This window comes from Bos javanicus, chromosome 23 (genome assembly GCF_032452875.1).
Source record: "Bos javanicus breed banteng chromosome 23, ARS-OSU_banteng_1.0, whole genome shotgun sequence".
Taxonomy (NCBI): Eukaryota; Metazoa; Chordata; class Mammalia; order Artiodactyla; family Bovidae; genus Bos; species Bos javanicus.
Window position 1 is genome coordinate 15,094,880 of NC_083890.1, and position 13,430 is coordinate 15,108,309.

Sequence of the window (13,430 nt, forward strand, 5' to 3'; positions counted from 1 at the left end):
ATTCTTTGGGATCCCATGGACTGTAATCCACCAGGCTCCTCTGTCCATGCAATTCTCAAAGCAAGAACACTGGAGTAGGTAGCCACTCCCTTCTCCAGGGGATCTTCCTGACCCAGGGATCAAACCTTGGTCTCCTGCATTGCAGGCAGATTCTTTACCATCTGAGCCACCAGGTATGTGATGGCAGTTCTTTCAGGCTTGTTGAGATCCACAGATACTATAGCCTACTTGCCAGTCGTACCTCCAGTATGAGTATGCTAAGCCATTCCTTCCAGTGCGGTCTATTCTGTTTCCAAATTTTGCACTGACTTCTGGTCTTCAAGGCTCCTGCTGTTAGCCCTTACTGTTGAATAAGATAGTCATTTCTTTGGTCATTAGAGACCATCTTACAATGCCTTTAAGCATGCCTTCTGTGACTCTTAGACCATAACTTGGTCCTTTCAGTCTTTTTTAGTTTAGAACCTTGTAGATGTTGAGATGAGCTCTCCAGATCTTGTCTAGCTCTTGGTTCGATCCTGGTTTGATCCTTGGTTTGATCCTTAGTTCGACCTGGGTTCAATCCCTGGGTTGGGAAGATACACTGGAGAAGGGAAAGGCTACCCACTCCAGTATTCTGGCCTGGAGAATTCCATGGGATGGCAAAGAGTCGGATGTGACTGAGTGACTTTCACTTTCACTTTCATTGTAGATGTTAAGAGCTAGACAAGATCTTAGAGTTCATCTCATTTGGCCTCCTTAACTTAAGTAAACTAAGACCCATAGGTCATGTTAGAAAGCCAAGTAATTTGACAGTGATAGATTCTAAAATCTAGTTTCCAGGTCAGTGTTTTTTGTTTTTTTTTTTCCTTAAAGATAATTACTGATTCAGTAATTTCCTAAAGTGTGTTTGGTAGAACATTAGTCCTTATAAAAATACTGAAAGAAAATATCTTCATGGTCATGTATGTTGGGAATTGATGCAACTATATTTCCTTCTTGAAGGTTCACAATATACATTAACATCAAGGTTTCTGAGTAGTCTCACAATGAAGATATTTGCTGTATTTTGTTTTATTCAACATTTCCCAAATTTACTTGATCACCAAACACCAAGACATATAAAAACCCAGAAGGATGAATGTTCTAAGGAGTATATTTTGGGAAATGCTTCCATCAGCAGCCTGATGTTCTGAGTATTCCTTTTCTCTCACATTCTAGCATTATTTGTTCCATTAATCCTGTATAGTTCTATTGATCTACTTTTCAGTTTGGGATTTTATGTCAAGTAGTGCGGTGTAGTGGAAATAACATTGGTCTGGGAGTCAGGAGGCCTGGATTCTCATTCTGATTCTAACATTAACTCGTACAACTCTGGGAAAGTTAATTAATGGGTTCAGTTTTTTGTTTTTTTTTTTCTTCTGTCAAATGGATTTTAAATATTTGCCCTGCATGCCTCACATGTTTGTTGCTAATTATCCCTCAAAGGATCAGATGAGATAATGAATTTGAAAGTACTTCAAAGAGCACACATAAAGTATCTGATAGATACAAGGTATTTTTAGTGTTTTTACTACTAATAGCTCTTCAACTGCCATTCCTGAGAAGGAGAAACATTTTGTTCCTTTTGACTATTTCCCCAATATTCAGTACTTTGTACCCACCATGTGGTGCTGTCTGACAGCAGCCTCTGGCCCTGTGCATTCTGAGCTCTAAAACTAGACTTCTGGATCTAGGGGAGTGGCAGTCTGGTGCCTGAAGCAGAGGCTTCTGAGTGCATAGTTACCAACTATTATTTTTCTCATCCCCAGGCTTGTTTCCATCAGTATCACCAATGGACCAGTATTCTGTGGCATGGTTGGGGCAGTTTCAAGACACGAATATACAGGTAGGAAAGGATATTGGACTGTTAGGTCTGTGATTTAGAGGGCAAAGATGGAGGAGGTGATCAAAAAGTCTCCATCCTTTTTTTTATTGTCTCTGCAATACAGTTATTGGCCCAAAAGTAAGCCTCGTGGCAAGAATGATAACTGCTTATCCAGGTTTGGTGTCCTGTGATGAGGTAACATATCTGAGATCTATGCTACCTGCTTACAACTTCAAGAAACTCCCAGAGAAAATGATGAAAAATATCTCTAACCCAGGGAAGATGTATGAATACGTTGGCCATAGAAGATGTATGTGAGTGTCATTATGCGATAATTCACTCCCATCTGTTTTATAGAATCAGGGCATAGAAATAATCAGTGCTTGATTGTATGAAATTAGAGAGAACGATGCTTCTAATACTGGCCTGATGGAATAAGAGACATAAGAGGAGGGTTTCTGCGATCTTTAGCTTTTATGTTTAGCTCTTAGCTCGTTCCTCAGTGAACTTCTTCTGTCCAACATGAAGAGAACAGTAGTAGCAGGTCACTAGTCTAGATGTTCTTTTTTCTTTGTGTACTTTCACTGTTTACTTCCCTAAGCCTGGAAAAATTAATAGTTTTTCTCCCCTTCCAAATGTTTTTAGTTTTTTAAAAACATTTATACAGAACTCTGGACCTCTTTGATGGTTTGAAAATATTTGTTTATAAGAACAACTTGTCCTCTATTTTTTTTTCTCTATTTAAAAGTATATTGTCTATCTCAATCTGTTTTTAATCAACACATTTCCCTTTGCCCTTTTCCCCAGAATGTTTGGGAAGAGACATTTGGCCACAGAGAGAAATAAAAATCACTCTTTGCTAGGTAAGTTTCCCTTTTTACCTTAAGTCATAATTTTGTAGGTGGTTAAATGTGATTTAAAAAGCAAAATGTGATTTAAGAAGCAAAAAGAGACTAAATGCACCTAAACTTGTAATAGAAAATAGAGAGCAACCTTCTTAGTGAATTAATGTTAATTTTGAGGCGGACTTGCCATTTCTTTTCCATGCTGGATGTTTACATTTCAAGTTCCAACATTTAGTAAGAATCTTTGTAAGGATTCTCATCTTTAGAGAGGAATCTTTCGAGGGAAATTCCTCATCCTGAGATAGTGATGATAGCACCAAGACTGTTTCACCCATACTGTGTATTCCCTGTCTTTATATCTGTTTTATCTATATCCACTAGACCATTATTTTCACATAGCAGTGACAGAGTCTGAACACTCAATAGTTATAATGGAAATTTTTTTTTACAAAAAGCTGAGAAGATATAGTAGCTCCCATGTCCATATGGTGCCTCGTTGTCCTCAATATTATTACTTAGGCTCTGGAGCAAGCCTGTAAGCCCAACACACATTTATATATAGTCCAGAGTTGATTTTCTGGAAAAAAAGATCTGAAGGTTTATCAAGTAATGGAATTCTGTCAAGGATTCTGGGGCAAAAAGCCATTCTGAGAATTACCTTCACAAATTAATTCAAATAAATAAGTATCTGCTGAGAAGTACAGGTATGTTATGTGCTCCTTGTCTCTTTAACAGACCGGGAGAAAGAACTGGAAGCTTTCCGAATGGCACAGCAGGAATGTTTGCACCAGAAGAAGGGACAGGCAGTTCTATATGAAGGTGGAAAAGGCAGTGGAAAAAGTCAGCTCTTGGCTGAAATAAACTACCTGGCCCAGAAGGAAGGGCACAGGTAAAGAGTCTTGATTTCTGAGTTAGCGTGTATTTCTCTTGGGGCTTCTTTCCCTCGCTGGTGAGACTCTTGTATCATTAGATTCAGCGTCCTTGGGCTGCTGGAGTGAGGCCTCTATGTGCGTCAGGGGACTCCCAGTGACCATAGTAACCTTCACCAGGGTGTTGCCGTTGAAGCTGAAGAAAGCGGATTCCAAGCAGTGCTTCTATGCCATCCAGACCCTCATGGCCATCTTCTTCGAGATTGATACATGCCCAGCCCATTACCGGCAAGAGCGCCTCCACAAACAGCTCAGTGGAATAGTGGAGGAGCCACTTCACTGCCTTTTTAATGACCTCTTCTTTGTGAAGGTAACGAAGGCGATAGCTGTGTGAACTGGATTACTGATATTACTGATATTTTTGGTGGATAATTGGACCCAGTATTGTCTTCTAATCTAAAACCCTTTAGCCATATGTACATATATGTACATATATCCTAAGGACACAGAGTTAGCAATGGCAGGATTGAGATTTGAAAAGTCTTTGACACCAGAACCCAGACTTTTTCCTTTTTGAGGAGAATGGATTCTAGGACCAACTCTGAAATGTGCTAGTTGTATGTCTTGGCACAAATCACTTAGCCTTTCTGACCCTCAGTTTTGGCACCTGCAAAATGACAGTTGTAGTACTTTATATGGTTTTTGTATGAATTTTAGAGGATGTGGAGTACATTATAAATGTGAAAGTGCTAAAAAGGTGATACTGACCAGTTGAGGATACCCAGCAATTGTATCCATGTGTTCTTGAGTTGGTTGCAGCATCTTGTTCTTTAACTTTCCCTTTCCATTCCTGCATCAGGGAGTATGTCACTTGAACCAGCATCTGAATCACAAAAGCTTCCAGTGATCTAGGATTTATGTAGTACCCAATAGCAAGTAGACTAAGAATTCCCTGGTCCACAATTCCATTTATTCATCTTCCATCACTTCTCCTAATCTACCCAGCATGCAGGGCATTGTATCTAATGAAAAAATAGAGAAAACAAAAGTCTTTCCAGTCCCTCAGCAGACTGCTGTCTTAAGACAGGCCTTGCCTGAAGTCGTCAAGGAGCAGTCTCACTTGGGCTCTCGGGCCCATGGTAGCTTGGTAGCTCATGTGCTTCAGCCTAGCACAATGTTGAGGATGTCCATTGCAAGTCTTTCTCACAGGTCTCATGCTACATTCATTTTGGTATATTTAGAATAACCAGGGTACTAGAATTGTCCAGAATGGTATTGCTAAGTCTGACCTGTCACTTTATTCCTCAGTCTTGATCCTTTAAGGGTTTGCCAAAGGTCAGCATGAAAAGGAGATGTCTCTCTCCAACCACCAGTGAACTTTCAGTCTCACCCTCTGAACTATATATTGATTGGTATTTGTAACCCTATGCCCACTCCTGTAGAAACCCATTCTCACTCAAAATAGAATCATTTTCTCTTTGCTTTTGAGAACCTGTATATTTTTATTAGATTGTCATTTTGAATGATAATATATGGTTAATTTTCCTGGTCAGTTTCCCTTATCCTTCAAAGTTTCACGCATGGATGACCTGGCCAGACAACAGAAGATTAAAGCATGTTTTTTTGAAGTGCTTGAGAAGGTGGGTATTTTTGCTACATACCATTAATTTTAATAGGTGGAAATGGTTTATGCTCATTTTAATCTATCCACATATTACCTGGACTTAGACATTTCTTGGCCTACATATGTATTGATATCTTCATTGTTATATTTATTTTAACATTGAATCCATCCTACAGCACAGCATACAAGAAAAGGTGTTTGGTCTTTCCTGATCCTGTTTCTTAATGAAATTTTAGTAACTTAAAACAGTGATTTCTAGATGCAAGTGGATAGCTACTTTACCTCCTATTTATCAAAAATACAGATACTCAGTCCCCAGTCTAGGATTCCAGAGTCAAGGATCTGTATAAGAAGAAACTGATATATCCATTCTGGAAAGCTATGTTGAAGTAACCAGTCAAATTTTTAATAAAACCATCGTCTATACCCAGCAGTTCTACTTCTGGATATAAATCCCAGGTAGCTGGTTCATTACAGTGTTTTGTTTGTGAAGGTTAGGGAGGTGTTGGCATGAATTTACAGATGAAACTTGGAGTATATATAGTGCCGATATTAGAAGTAAGGCAGAAAGTGAAAACATAGCAACACAGAGTGATCTAAAAATAATCCTGAATATTTTATCTTTTCTTATGGCTGAGTGTGTATATATACATATACGTATTTATACACCACATATTCTTCATCCATTTATCCATCGGCCAGCACTTCAGTTGTTTCTGCATCTTGGCTTTCGTAAGTAATGCTGCAGTGAACATAGGGATGCATGTATCTATCCAAATGAATGGCTGAATAAAAAAGATAATTTCTTGCCATTTCTGACAACATGGATGGAACTTGAGGGCACCATACTAAGTGAAATAAATCAGATGGAGAAAGACAAATACCATATAACTTCATTCATGTTGAATATTAATAAATGAGCAAAAGCAAACACAGAGATACAGAGAACTGAGTATTGGTTACCAGAGGGTAGGAGGTCAACTGTATGGTGATGGATGGAAACTATACCTTCGGTGGTGAGCACGGTGTGATGTGTACAGAAGTTAAAATATAATATTGTACACATAAAACATATAATGTTATAAACCAGTTTTTGAAACCCTGAGTAAAAAGAGAAATAATGAGACCTGTAATACAGTACCATTTACATAAAAACACTTTACTTGACAAAACAGCAATGCACATTTTATAGGAATGCAGTACAAGCAGAAGGTGGTATGATAAGTATACTAGCATGATTACCTGTGGCAGTGGGGAATGGAAGGTGGGCGGAGAATGTGGATTAAAGAGAATACTTTTTTAAAAGTCTACATGAGTGGAACATGATAATTGGTGGTTTTAGCTAGCACTCCCAGGTAATTCTGATGTGCAGCCTGGCTTGGAAGTTACTGTATAAAAAATACTATGCATTCCCACACAGTTTGAAGCTTTTGCCAAAATGAAATATTTGAAAGCTTCAGGTTTGATTTGGAGAACATTTTGATGTTTGTTTCATATTTCAATTAGAGTATTTTCATGTTCAAAGAAGCTCAGTACATTTCTTTAGGAATTAGATATACAGGCTCTATTTTATATTTATAAAGTAAAATATTACCTGGGCTTAGTTTACATTTTACTCTGAAAATACCAGCCTGTACTGACATTTAAGGTGTTGATGGGAAGTTCATGGTAGATTTGAAAATCAGGTGACTTCATTTCTAATCAGAGGTTATCATTGTTTCTCTACTGTTATTTCCAGGCAGTAAGGGAAACACCACTGATTTTCCTCATTGACGAGGCCCAGTATATAGATGCAGCTTCCTGGGAATTTTTGGGAACATTGCTCTCCGGTGTGCCTATCATCATGGTGATGACGTTGACCACTACCTCCACCCTGTGTGGCCAGGCCCAGCACTTCCTGCAGAGCCCTCCAGCTGTCCTGGTGCCCATTTCAAAGTTGGCAGCGACCTCACTGTTGAGAATGGCATTTTGGGAACTGGGGGTGGTGAGCATCCCCCAAGAGCTGCAGACGTGAGTGGCTAGGACTAGCCGGGCACTTGATTAAGGGCGGAGCCAGTGCCATAATATAAGAGAAGGCTCAGGTCTCACACCAGAGTTGGGGGAGAGAAGGGCATTAGAAACCATGATGAAGCCCAAAAGTGGATTTAAGAGTAGACAGTCTCCTAGTAACCCAGTAAAAGGGCTACCTCCCCGAACCATTCACCCAGGTTTTCATAGGACAGTTAGGACTTGGATGGCTTGCTTAATTTTTCCATTATGTGTGGCCAGGCCAATTTCTTCCAGACCCTTCAGCAAGGGGATATAAGTTCCTTTTCAACAAAATAGCTAAGCAAGCAAAGTATTTCAAGCAAAATAGTTGAGAGAAAAGTTACTGCCCAAATACATTACAAAACCAGTCAGAAACGTCTTTTTACATTTCTGTGCTGCTGCTTCCCTCTGTTAGTGTATATCATCAGGGACTGACTTTAACAAAAGAAGTATTCCTCATTATGAAATACCATTATGCTTGGCTCGCTTCAAGTGGGCCTCTTTAGTCAGCAATCCCCTGCTTACCTCTCTACAGCTACCTTCTCCGCAGGTGCTTTGGAAACCCCCTTTATTGTGAGGTCTTATGCCAGGATCTTCTCTCTAAAAACGTATTGTGCTTTCATGACCTCCAAAAGGAGGAAGTGGAGAACAGCAAGTGGGAGACCCTCTCAGGTAAGCTGAGCTTCCCAAGATTCTACCCTGGTCCCGCTGCTGGAGTTCATTTCTGAACATGGCATCACCTGGCCCTTATTAGGCATATGCCTATTCCCTGCTGACATTTTAAACTGGATTAGGCCTTCCTGGCTAAGTGAACCATACAAATAATATGCAGCTATGTTTACCGTCTGGTGGCTGAGACCGTAAAGAATCTGTCTGCAATGCAGGAAACCTGGGTTCCACCCCTGAGTCAGGAAGATCTCCTGGAGAAGGGAAGGGCTACCCACTGCAGTGTTCTTGCCTGGAGAATTCCATGGACAGGGAAGCCTGGCGGGCTACAGTCCATGGGGTCACAAAGAGTCGGATACAACTGAGCAACTAACACTTCTTCTACTTTTCATGTTGAAAACACTGAATACCTGCCTCAGATAAAGTAATTGAGTCCATCTACTTTAGTTCTTTTTTTGAGCAGAAGTGGGGATTTAAAAATAGGATTTATAAACATCAAAGAGGATTGATAAATATGAGAGTCTAGTAGAGAATTGCACATTAGTGATGAGAAGGATGACTTGAGGGTTTGAATGGAGAATGGGAGAAGGGAAAAAGAAAGAGGTATAAATCCAGAAAGGCATCCTCAAGCTGTAATGCAGTAGCAGAGAGGGATGTTGGGAGGTAAACAGGAAGCGTAAGAATGTTAGGTATTGTGTATTTCAGAAAATGTTGTTAGTTTCTAAGAGAAATGAGAGAGCAGGCAGGATGGGTGGGGTAAACCACTTTAAAGGTGTGTGCTTCATTCACCCAAACCTTTCAGTGTCTTGAGTACATTCTTGTAATCTTGTGTCTTTAAAACTACAGCGACTGAGCGTGGCATTTTCCTCAATCATAGTCTTCTTTCCCTACAGCCAATGCCATGAAATCCACCATGTACAGTGTTTCTCCTGCCAGCTCTGAAGACCAGGAACTTTATGTCTGCACAGTCAAGGATGATGTGAACTTGGATACAGTGCTTCTTCCACCGTTATTAAAAGGCAGGTCCCTTGAAGACCTCATGTGAATCAATTACGGATGTCATTGCACTTAGTAATTTGGTGGGTGATTGAGTATAGAACCCTCATTATCACACTAGCTTCATTTCTTCCAAAAGGAAACCTGCCTTTCAGAAATAAATTCTGGCACTGCCCAAAGAGTTGTTAAAGACTTGTAATGCTACTTGAGTTATGTTTTACATAACTGAGCCCACTGTTCTCTTTGAGGCTGACTTGGAAAAGTTTTCTAGTTATTTAATAAATATTATGACCTGAGTTTCCCTTTGTGCGTATTTCTGTGCTGGAGGAGACAGTAATCAAAGGAGAAAATGTTGCTGAGGTTTAAGAAAATCCATGGTGCTAGTGAATAGACAGTGTTAGGGACCTAGCAGGAGTTTAACAAAAAGAGTGCAAAGTATAAGGTTATAATGACTGATGAGATGAAGAATAAAGCCCTCAGAATTGGGTAGGCATAATTAGGCAGGGAGTGCTCTTTTTATACATGAAGGTTTTAAAGTTCTATTCAAAAGTATAGTGGCCAGGGTACTTTATTAACCCCTTTTCAGGAATATTATGATTAAGCATACCTTCAAGTCAACTATGGTCTTACTGAGAATATAGACAGGTATGTGAAACAGCAATACAGAATGCCTTGGTAATTAAGAGCCAGGACTCTGGCATCAGAAAAACCTGGGTACCATTGGTTCCCCCACTTACTGGATGTGAAATGTTAGATAAACTTATCTAAGCCTTAGTCTTCTCATCAGTCAAGAGAGGATAATAATAGTCCCAACCTTATGGGGTTAGGTGAAGATTAAATGAAATAAATCATGGTATATAATAAACAGTCAGTGACTATTAGCTGTCATAAGCTGTTCACTCTGGTGGTTTTAGGTTCATCTGGACAGTTCATATTCCTCCAACTGTGATGGGCCACACTTAGCTTTGGCTTTACTAACTGAGAAGCATACAGGTCAGGAAACACAGCACTCTAGGAGAACGTAGCCAGTAGTTTCCTTCAGTGGGGATCCTCACAACAGTTCCTACTGCTATCCTCTGGAACCTCAGGGAATAACTTAGATATGATGGAATGAGACTATGATGGATGGGTCCTTAGATGCCCCATTTCCCAACAAGAAACTGATATCTCTTAGAATAGTCCTGTAGGCATAGCTTCTAGGCACTGTGACCCTATTACAGGAATCACTACACCCGAGGAACCCCCACAAAGCTGTGGCTTACCACCAGGTAGCTGTAGCTTATTCACAGTTTTCCTAGTCCAAATTCAGTTTCCAGTCAAGGATCACTCTTTGCATAAGCAGTGTTACCTGGCAACTCAGCTGACACTCTAATTTTATGGGGATCCTAGGCAATGGCTAGAAAGTTAACCCAAGGTCAGTATTGTCCACAGGGAAGGAAAAAGGATTTGTTAACTCATAAGCTAAAATGAATAGTTCAGTCAGCAAGTCTAAATGAAAAGCCAAAGCTGCATTGTAAAAAGCCATATAAGTTATAAAAATATTTAAGAAGGGGGCTGACATTATATTTGTACTTTAAGTGTACGGTTCTACCACTAGTTAATGTGTTATTGGGATAAGAAGAGAAGAGAAGACTGGTGATGTTCAAAATGGTAGTACAGTGATCCAGGTGAAAATGACTACTTAGACTAGAATTGTTTGGAAGGAAATACACTCAAGAACTTTCAGAAAGAGAATGAGTGGGTGGCCAGTTGGTTGTGAGAGAGAGGAAAAAGTTTAGAATTATTCCAAGATTTGGGGTTTGGTGATATAATTGGTTTAATAACAACTGCTTTAATATATAGATCAGAATTTGGAGAGATTTACTAAAATGCTTGGAGTTTTGAGCTCTTTACACTAATTGGAGTTCTGGGACCAGGAAGCCCAGCTTTCATGTTTAGTTGAGAAAGTAAAAACAAAACGGGTCTACCAGCAAAAGGTTTTGGTGACCGCAAGAAATAGCTTCAGTGTCGTGGTGAAAACCCGATTGTTGGATAAATAATGAATGAGCAACGGGGACAAAAGAAGACATGGAGATAAGGTTCTTTCAAGAGATTTAGCTGAGTGGAGAACAGGTGAAAGAAAAAGCAAGCCTTTTTTTTTTAATGAGCAGATTATTAACATGGTATATTCTGTGTTGGTAGAAAACTCATTCATTGCTAATTTCTTTTTCTTCAGAAATAGCAGTGAACCAAATAGATCAACTGAGCCCAGAGGAACAGTCGCTGGTTAAATGTGCTGCAGTCATTGGTCACTTCTTCCACATAGATCTGCTGCAGCACCTCCTGCCTGGCTGGAGTAAGAATAAGCTACTTGAGGTACTGAAGGATCTTGTGGATATGCACGTGCTCCGCTGGTGCCATAAGGGCCAAGAGCTTCCTGCTGAGCCAATATTAGTGCCTTCCTCTGTCGAGACTGAGCATACCAAAGAGACGACAAAGTCAGGTGAGCTGGTGCCTTGTTCTCAGGCCCAAACAGAGAGCTTTGGGAGAAGGTGTGTTTGTTCAAAAAGAACATCAATATTGTGTCATGGGCCCCAGTCTCTTAAAGCTTATGTCTAAAAAATTGGGGAAATTATTGTTTTAATCATGGAAGAGCCATGTTTATAGTGAATGAATAGCTTTTATTTTTCAAAATTGTCTTAATTTGAAGAATTCTAGCTCCATGTTAAACCCTGTGCATTAAGTATTTGTATCTTGATTTTGGGTTTAGAAAATATTGCTGTAGTCTTTTATTGGCTTCTTGGGATAAATAAGAAGAAAAGTGGGTAAATTATTTCTGATTTTAGAAATTCACAAGGGAGTTAAGCATGATATTGAAACAGACATGAACAAAGCAAGATATGCATTAAATAGCTGCAGTCTCATATTCTCCACATGAAAGAATAAAATTGTGACATAGGCTACCCAAAGCACTGCTGCTGCTGCTAAGTCGCTTCAGTCGTGTCCGACTCTGTGCGACCCCATAGACGGCAGCCCACCAGGCTCCCCCGTCCCTGGGATTCTCCAGGCAAGAACACTGGAGTGGGTTGCCATTTCCTTCTCCAATGCATGAAAGTGAAAAGTGAAAGTGAAGTCGCTCAGTCGTGTCCGACCCTTAGCCACCCCATGGACTGCAGCCTACCAGGCTCTTCTGTCCATGGGATTTTCCAGGCAAGAGTACTGGAGTGGGGTGCCATTGTCTTCTCCGTACCCAAAGCACATATAATCCACAAATAGTTTCCCTTTGACTTTGAGTTGAGTTTTATATTTGAGCAGAGCCTTTCTGGTTACTTGATGTTTATAATAATTTATATTAATAGTAAAAAAGCTCAATTTAGGAGGAATAACTAAGAAATCTGTCTCCTGATCATTTATTCCCTGTTGTACTTTATCCTAAATATGGTCAATATCACTGGTATACAATTCTTTATACAAAGGAGGCAATAATACCAAACAAGAATTATCAATAAAATTTTCTTATAAACTAGTAGCATGTGCTTGGGAGTTTACTACCTTAAGGGAGGCTCTCATTTAGCATTTCCTATGTTTCAGATGCTGACTCTCCTCTAAAGCTACAAGAGGAACTATCCCTACCTCAGATGGAGGTGCTTGAATTTGGAGTGCCTCTTTTGCGGGAAGGGGCTTGGGAGCTGTGGCCCAAGGCACAGCAAACAGCCCTACACCTTGAATGTGCCTGCTTTCTTCGAGATCTGGCCTGCCGCTGTGGGAGCTGTCATGGGGGAGACTTTGTCCCCTTCCACCGTTTCGCCATCTGTTCCACTAAGAGCTCCAGCAGGACCGCCCGATTCTGTAGCTACAAAGACACTGGCTCGATACTAACACAAGTGATCACAGACAGATTGCAGCTGCCTTCTCCCCAAGGTAAATCAGGGAGCAGAAAGAAGATATGTGGGCATCACTTCTCTTTATTTGTGTACTTGGAACTCTTCATTCAAAAGATGAAATTAGATTAAGAGAGAAAAATAGGTGGAGAGTCATTTATCACTGAAGTACCAGAAATTTAAAAAAAAAAAAAAAGTGTGATCTCAGAGTTAAAAGGAACTTTAGAGGTCATACTTGTTTTGGTTGGCAATATTGGGCAAGCTGTGGGTGTGTGCTCAGTTGCTCAGTCATGTCCGACCCTCTTGCAAACCCAGGGACTCCTGCTAAGCTTCTCTGTTCATGGGATTCTCCAGGCAAGAACACTGGAGTGGATTGCCATTTCCTCTGCCAGGGGATCTTCCTGACCCAAAGATCAAAGTCTCCTATGTCTCCTTGCATTGGCAGGAAGATTCTTTATCACTGAGCCACTTGGGGAAGCCCCTTGGGCAAGTTACTTAACCTCAGTTAACTAAAGAGAATAACAGTATACATTTCATAGGGTAGTTGTGAGGATTAAGTGAGTTAAAATATATAATGTGCTTTGAATAGTACCAGGCATATGGTTAGTGCTCAATACATTTAATTATTGTTTTTATTATAAGTTTTCAGTTCAGTACACATATACAGAGTCCTTATGTGTATCAGATGTTTCAAGTAGG

The 13,430-nt window shown here is 40.1% G+C and overlaps 1 protein-coding gene across 8 annotated transcripts in view; it reads left to right on the plus strand.

Annotated features, from left to right (window-relative positions):
- LOC133236227 (adenylate cyclase type 10-like) overlaps positions 1-13,430 on the plus strand; it is a 39,837-nt gene that overhangs the window by 12,378 nt on the left and 14,029 nt on the right. For all 8 annotated transcript variants that reach the window (XR_009732798.1, XM_061398099.1, XM_061398100.1 and 5 more), the window contains 11 exons: positions 1,788-1,864; positions 1,968-2,157; positions 2,651-2,706; positions 3,424-3,577; positions 3,738-3,927; positions 5,111-5,197; positions 6,920-7,191; positions 7,745-7,881; positions 8,769-8,894; positions 11,087-11,353; positions 12,442-12,771. Coding sequence is in view for 7 of the 8 variants with exons in the window: in XM_061398099.1 (XP_061254083.1) it covers positions 1,788-1,864; positions 1,968-2,157; positions 2,651-2,706; positions 3,424-3,577; positions 3,738-3,927; positions 5,111-5,197; positions 6,920-7,191; positions 7,745-7,881; positions 8,769-8,894; positions 11,087-11,353; positions 12,442-12,771 (1,886 nt within the window). In the remaining variant the exon portion in view is untranslated. The remainder of the gene's footprint in view (positions 1-1,787; positions 1,865-1,967; positions 2,158-2,650; positions 2,707-3,423; positions 3,578-3,737; positions 3,928-5,110; positions 5,198-6,919; positions 7,192-7,744; positions 7,882-8,768; positions 8,895-11,086; positions 11,354-12,441; positions 12,772-13,430) is intronic.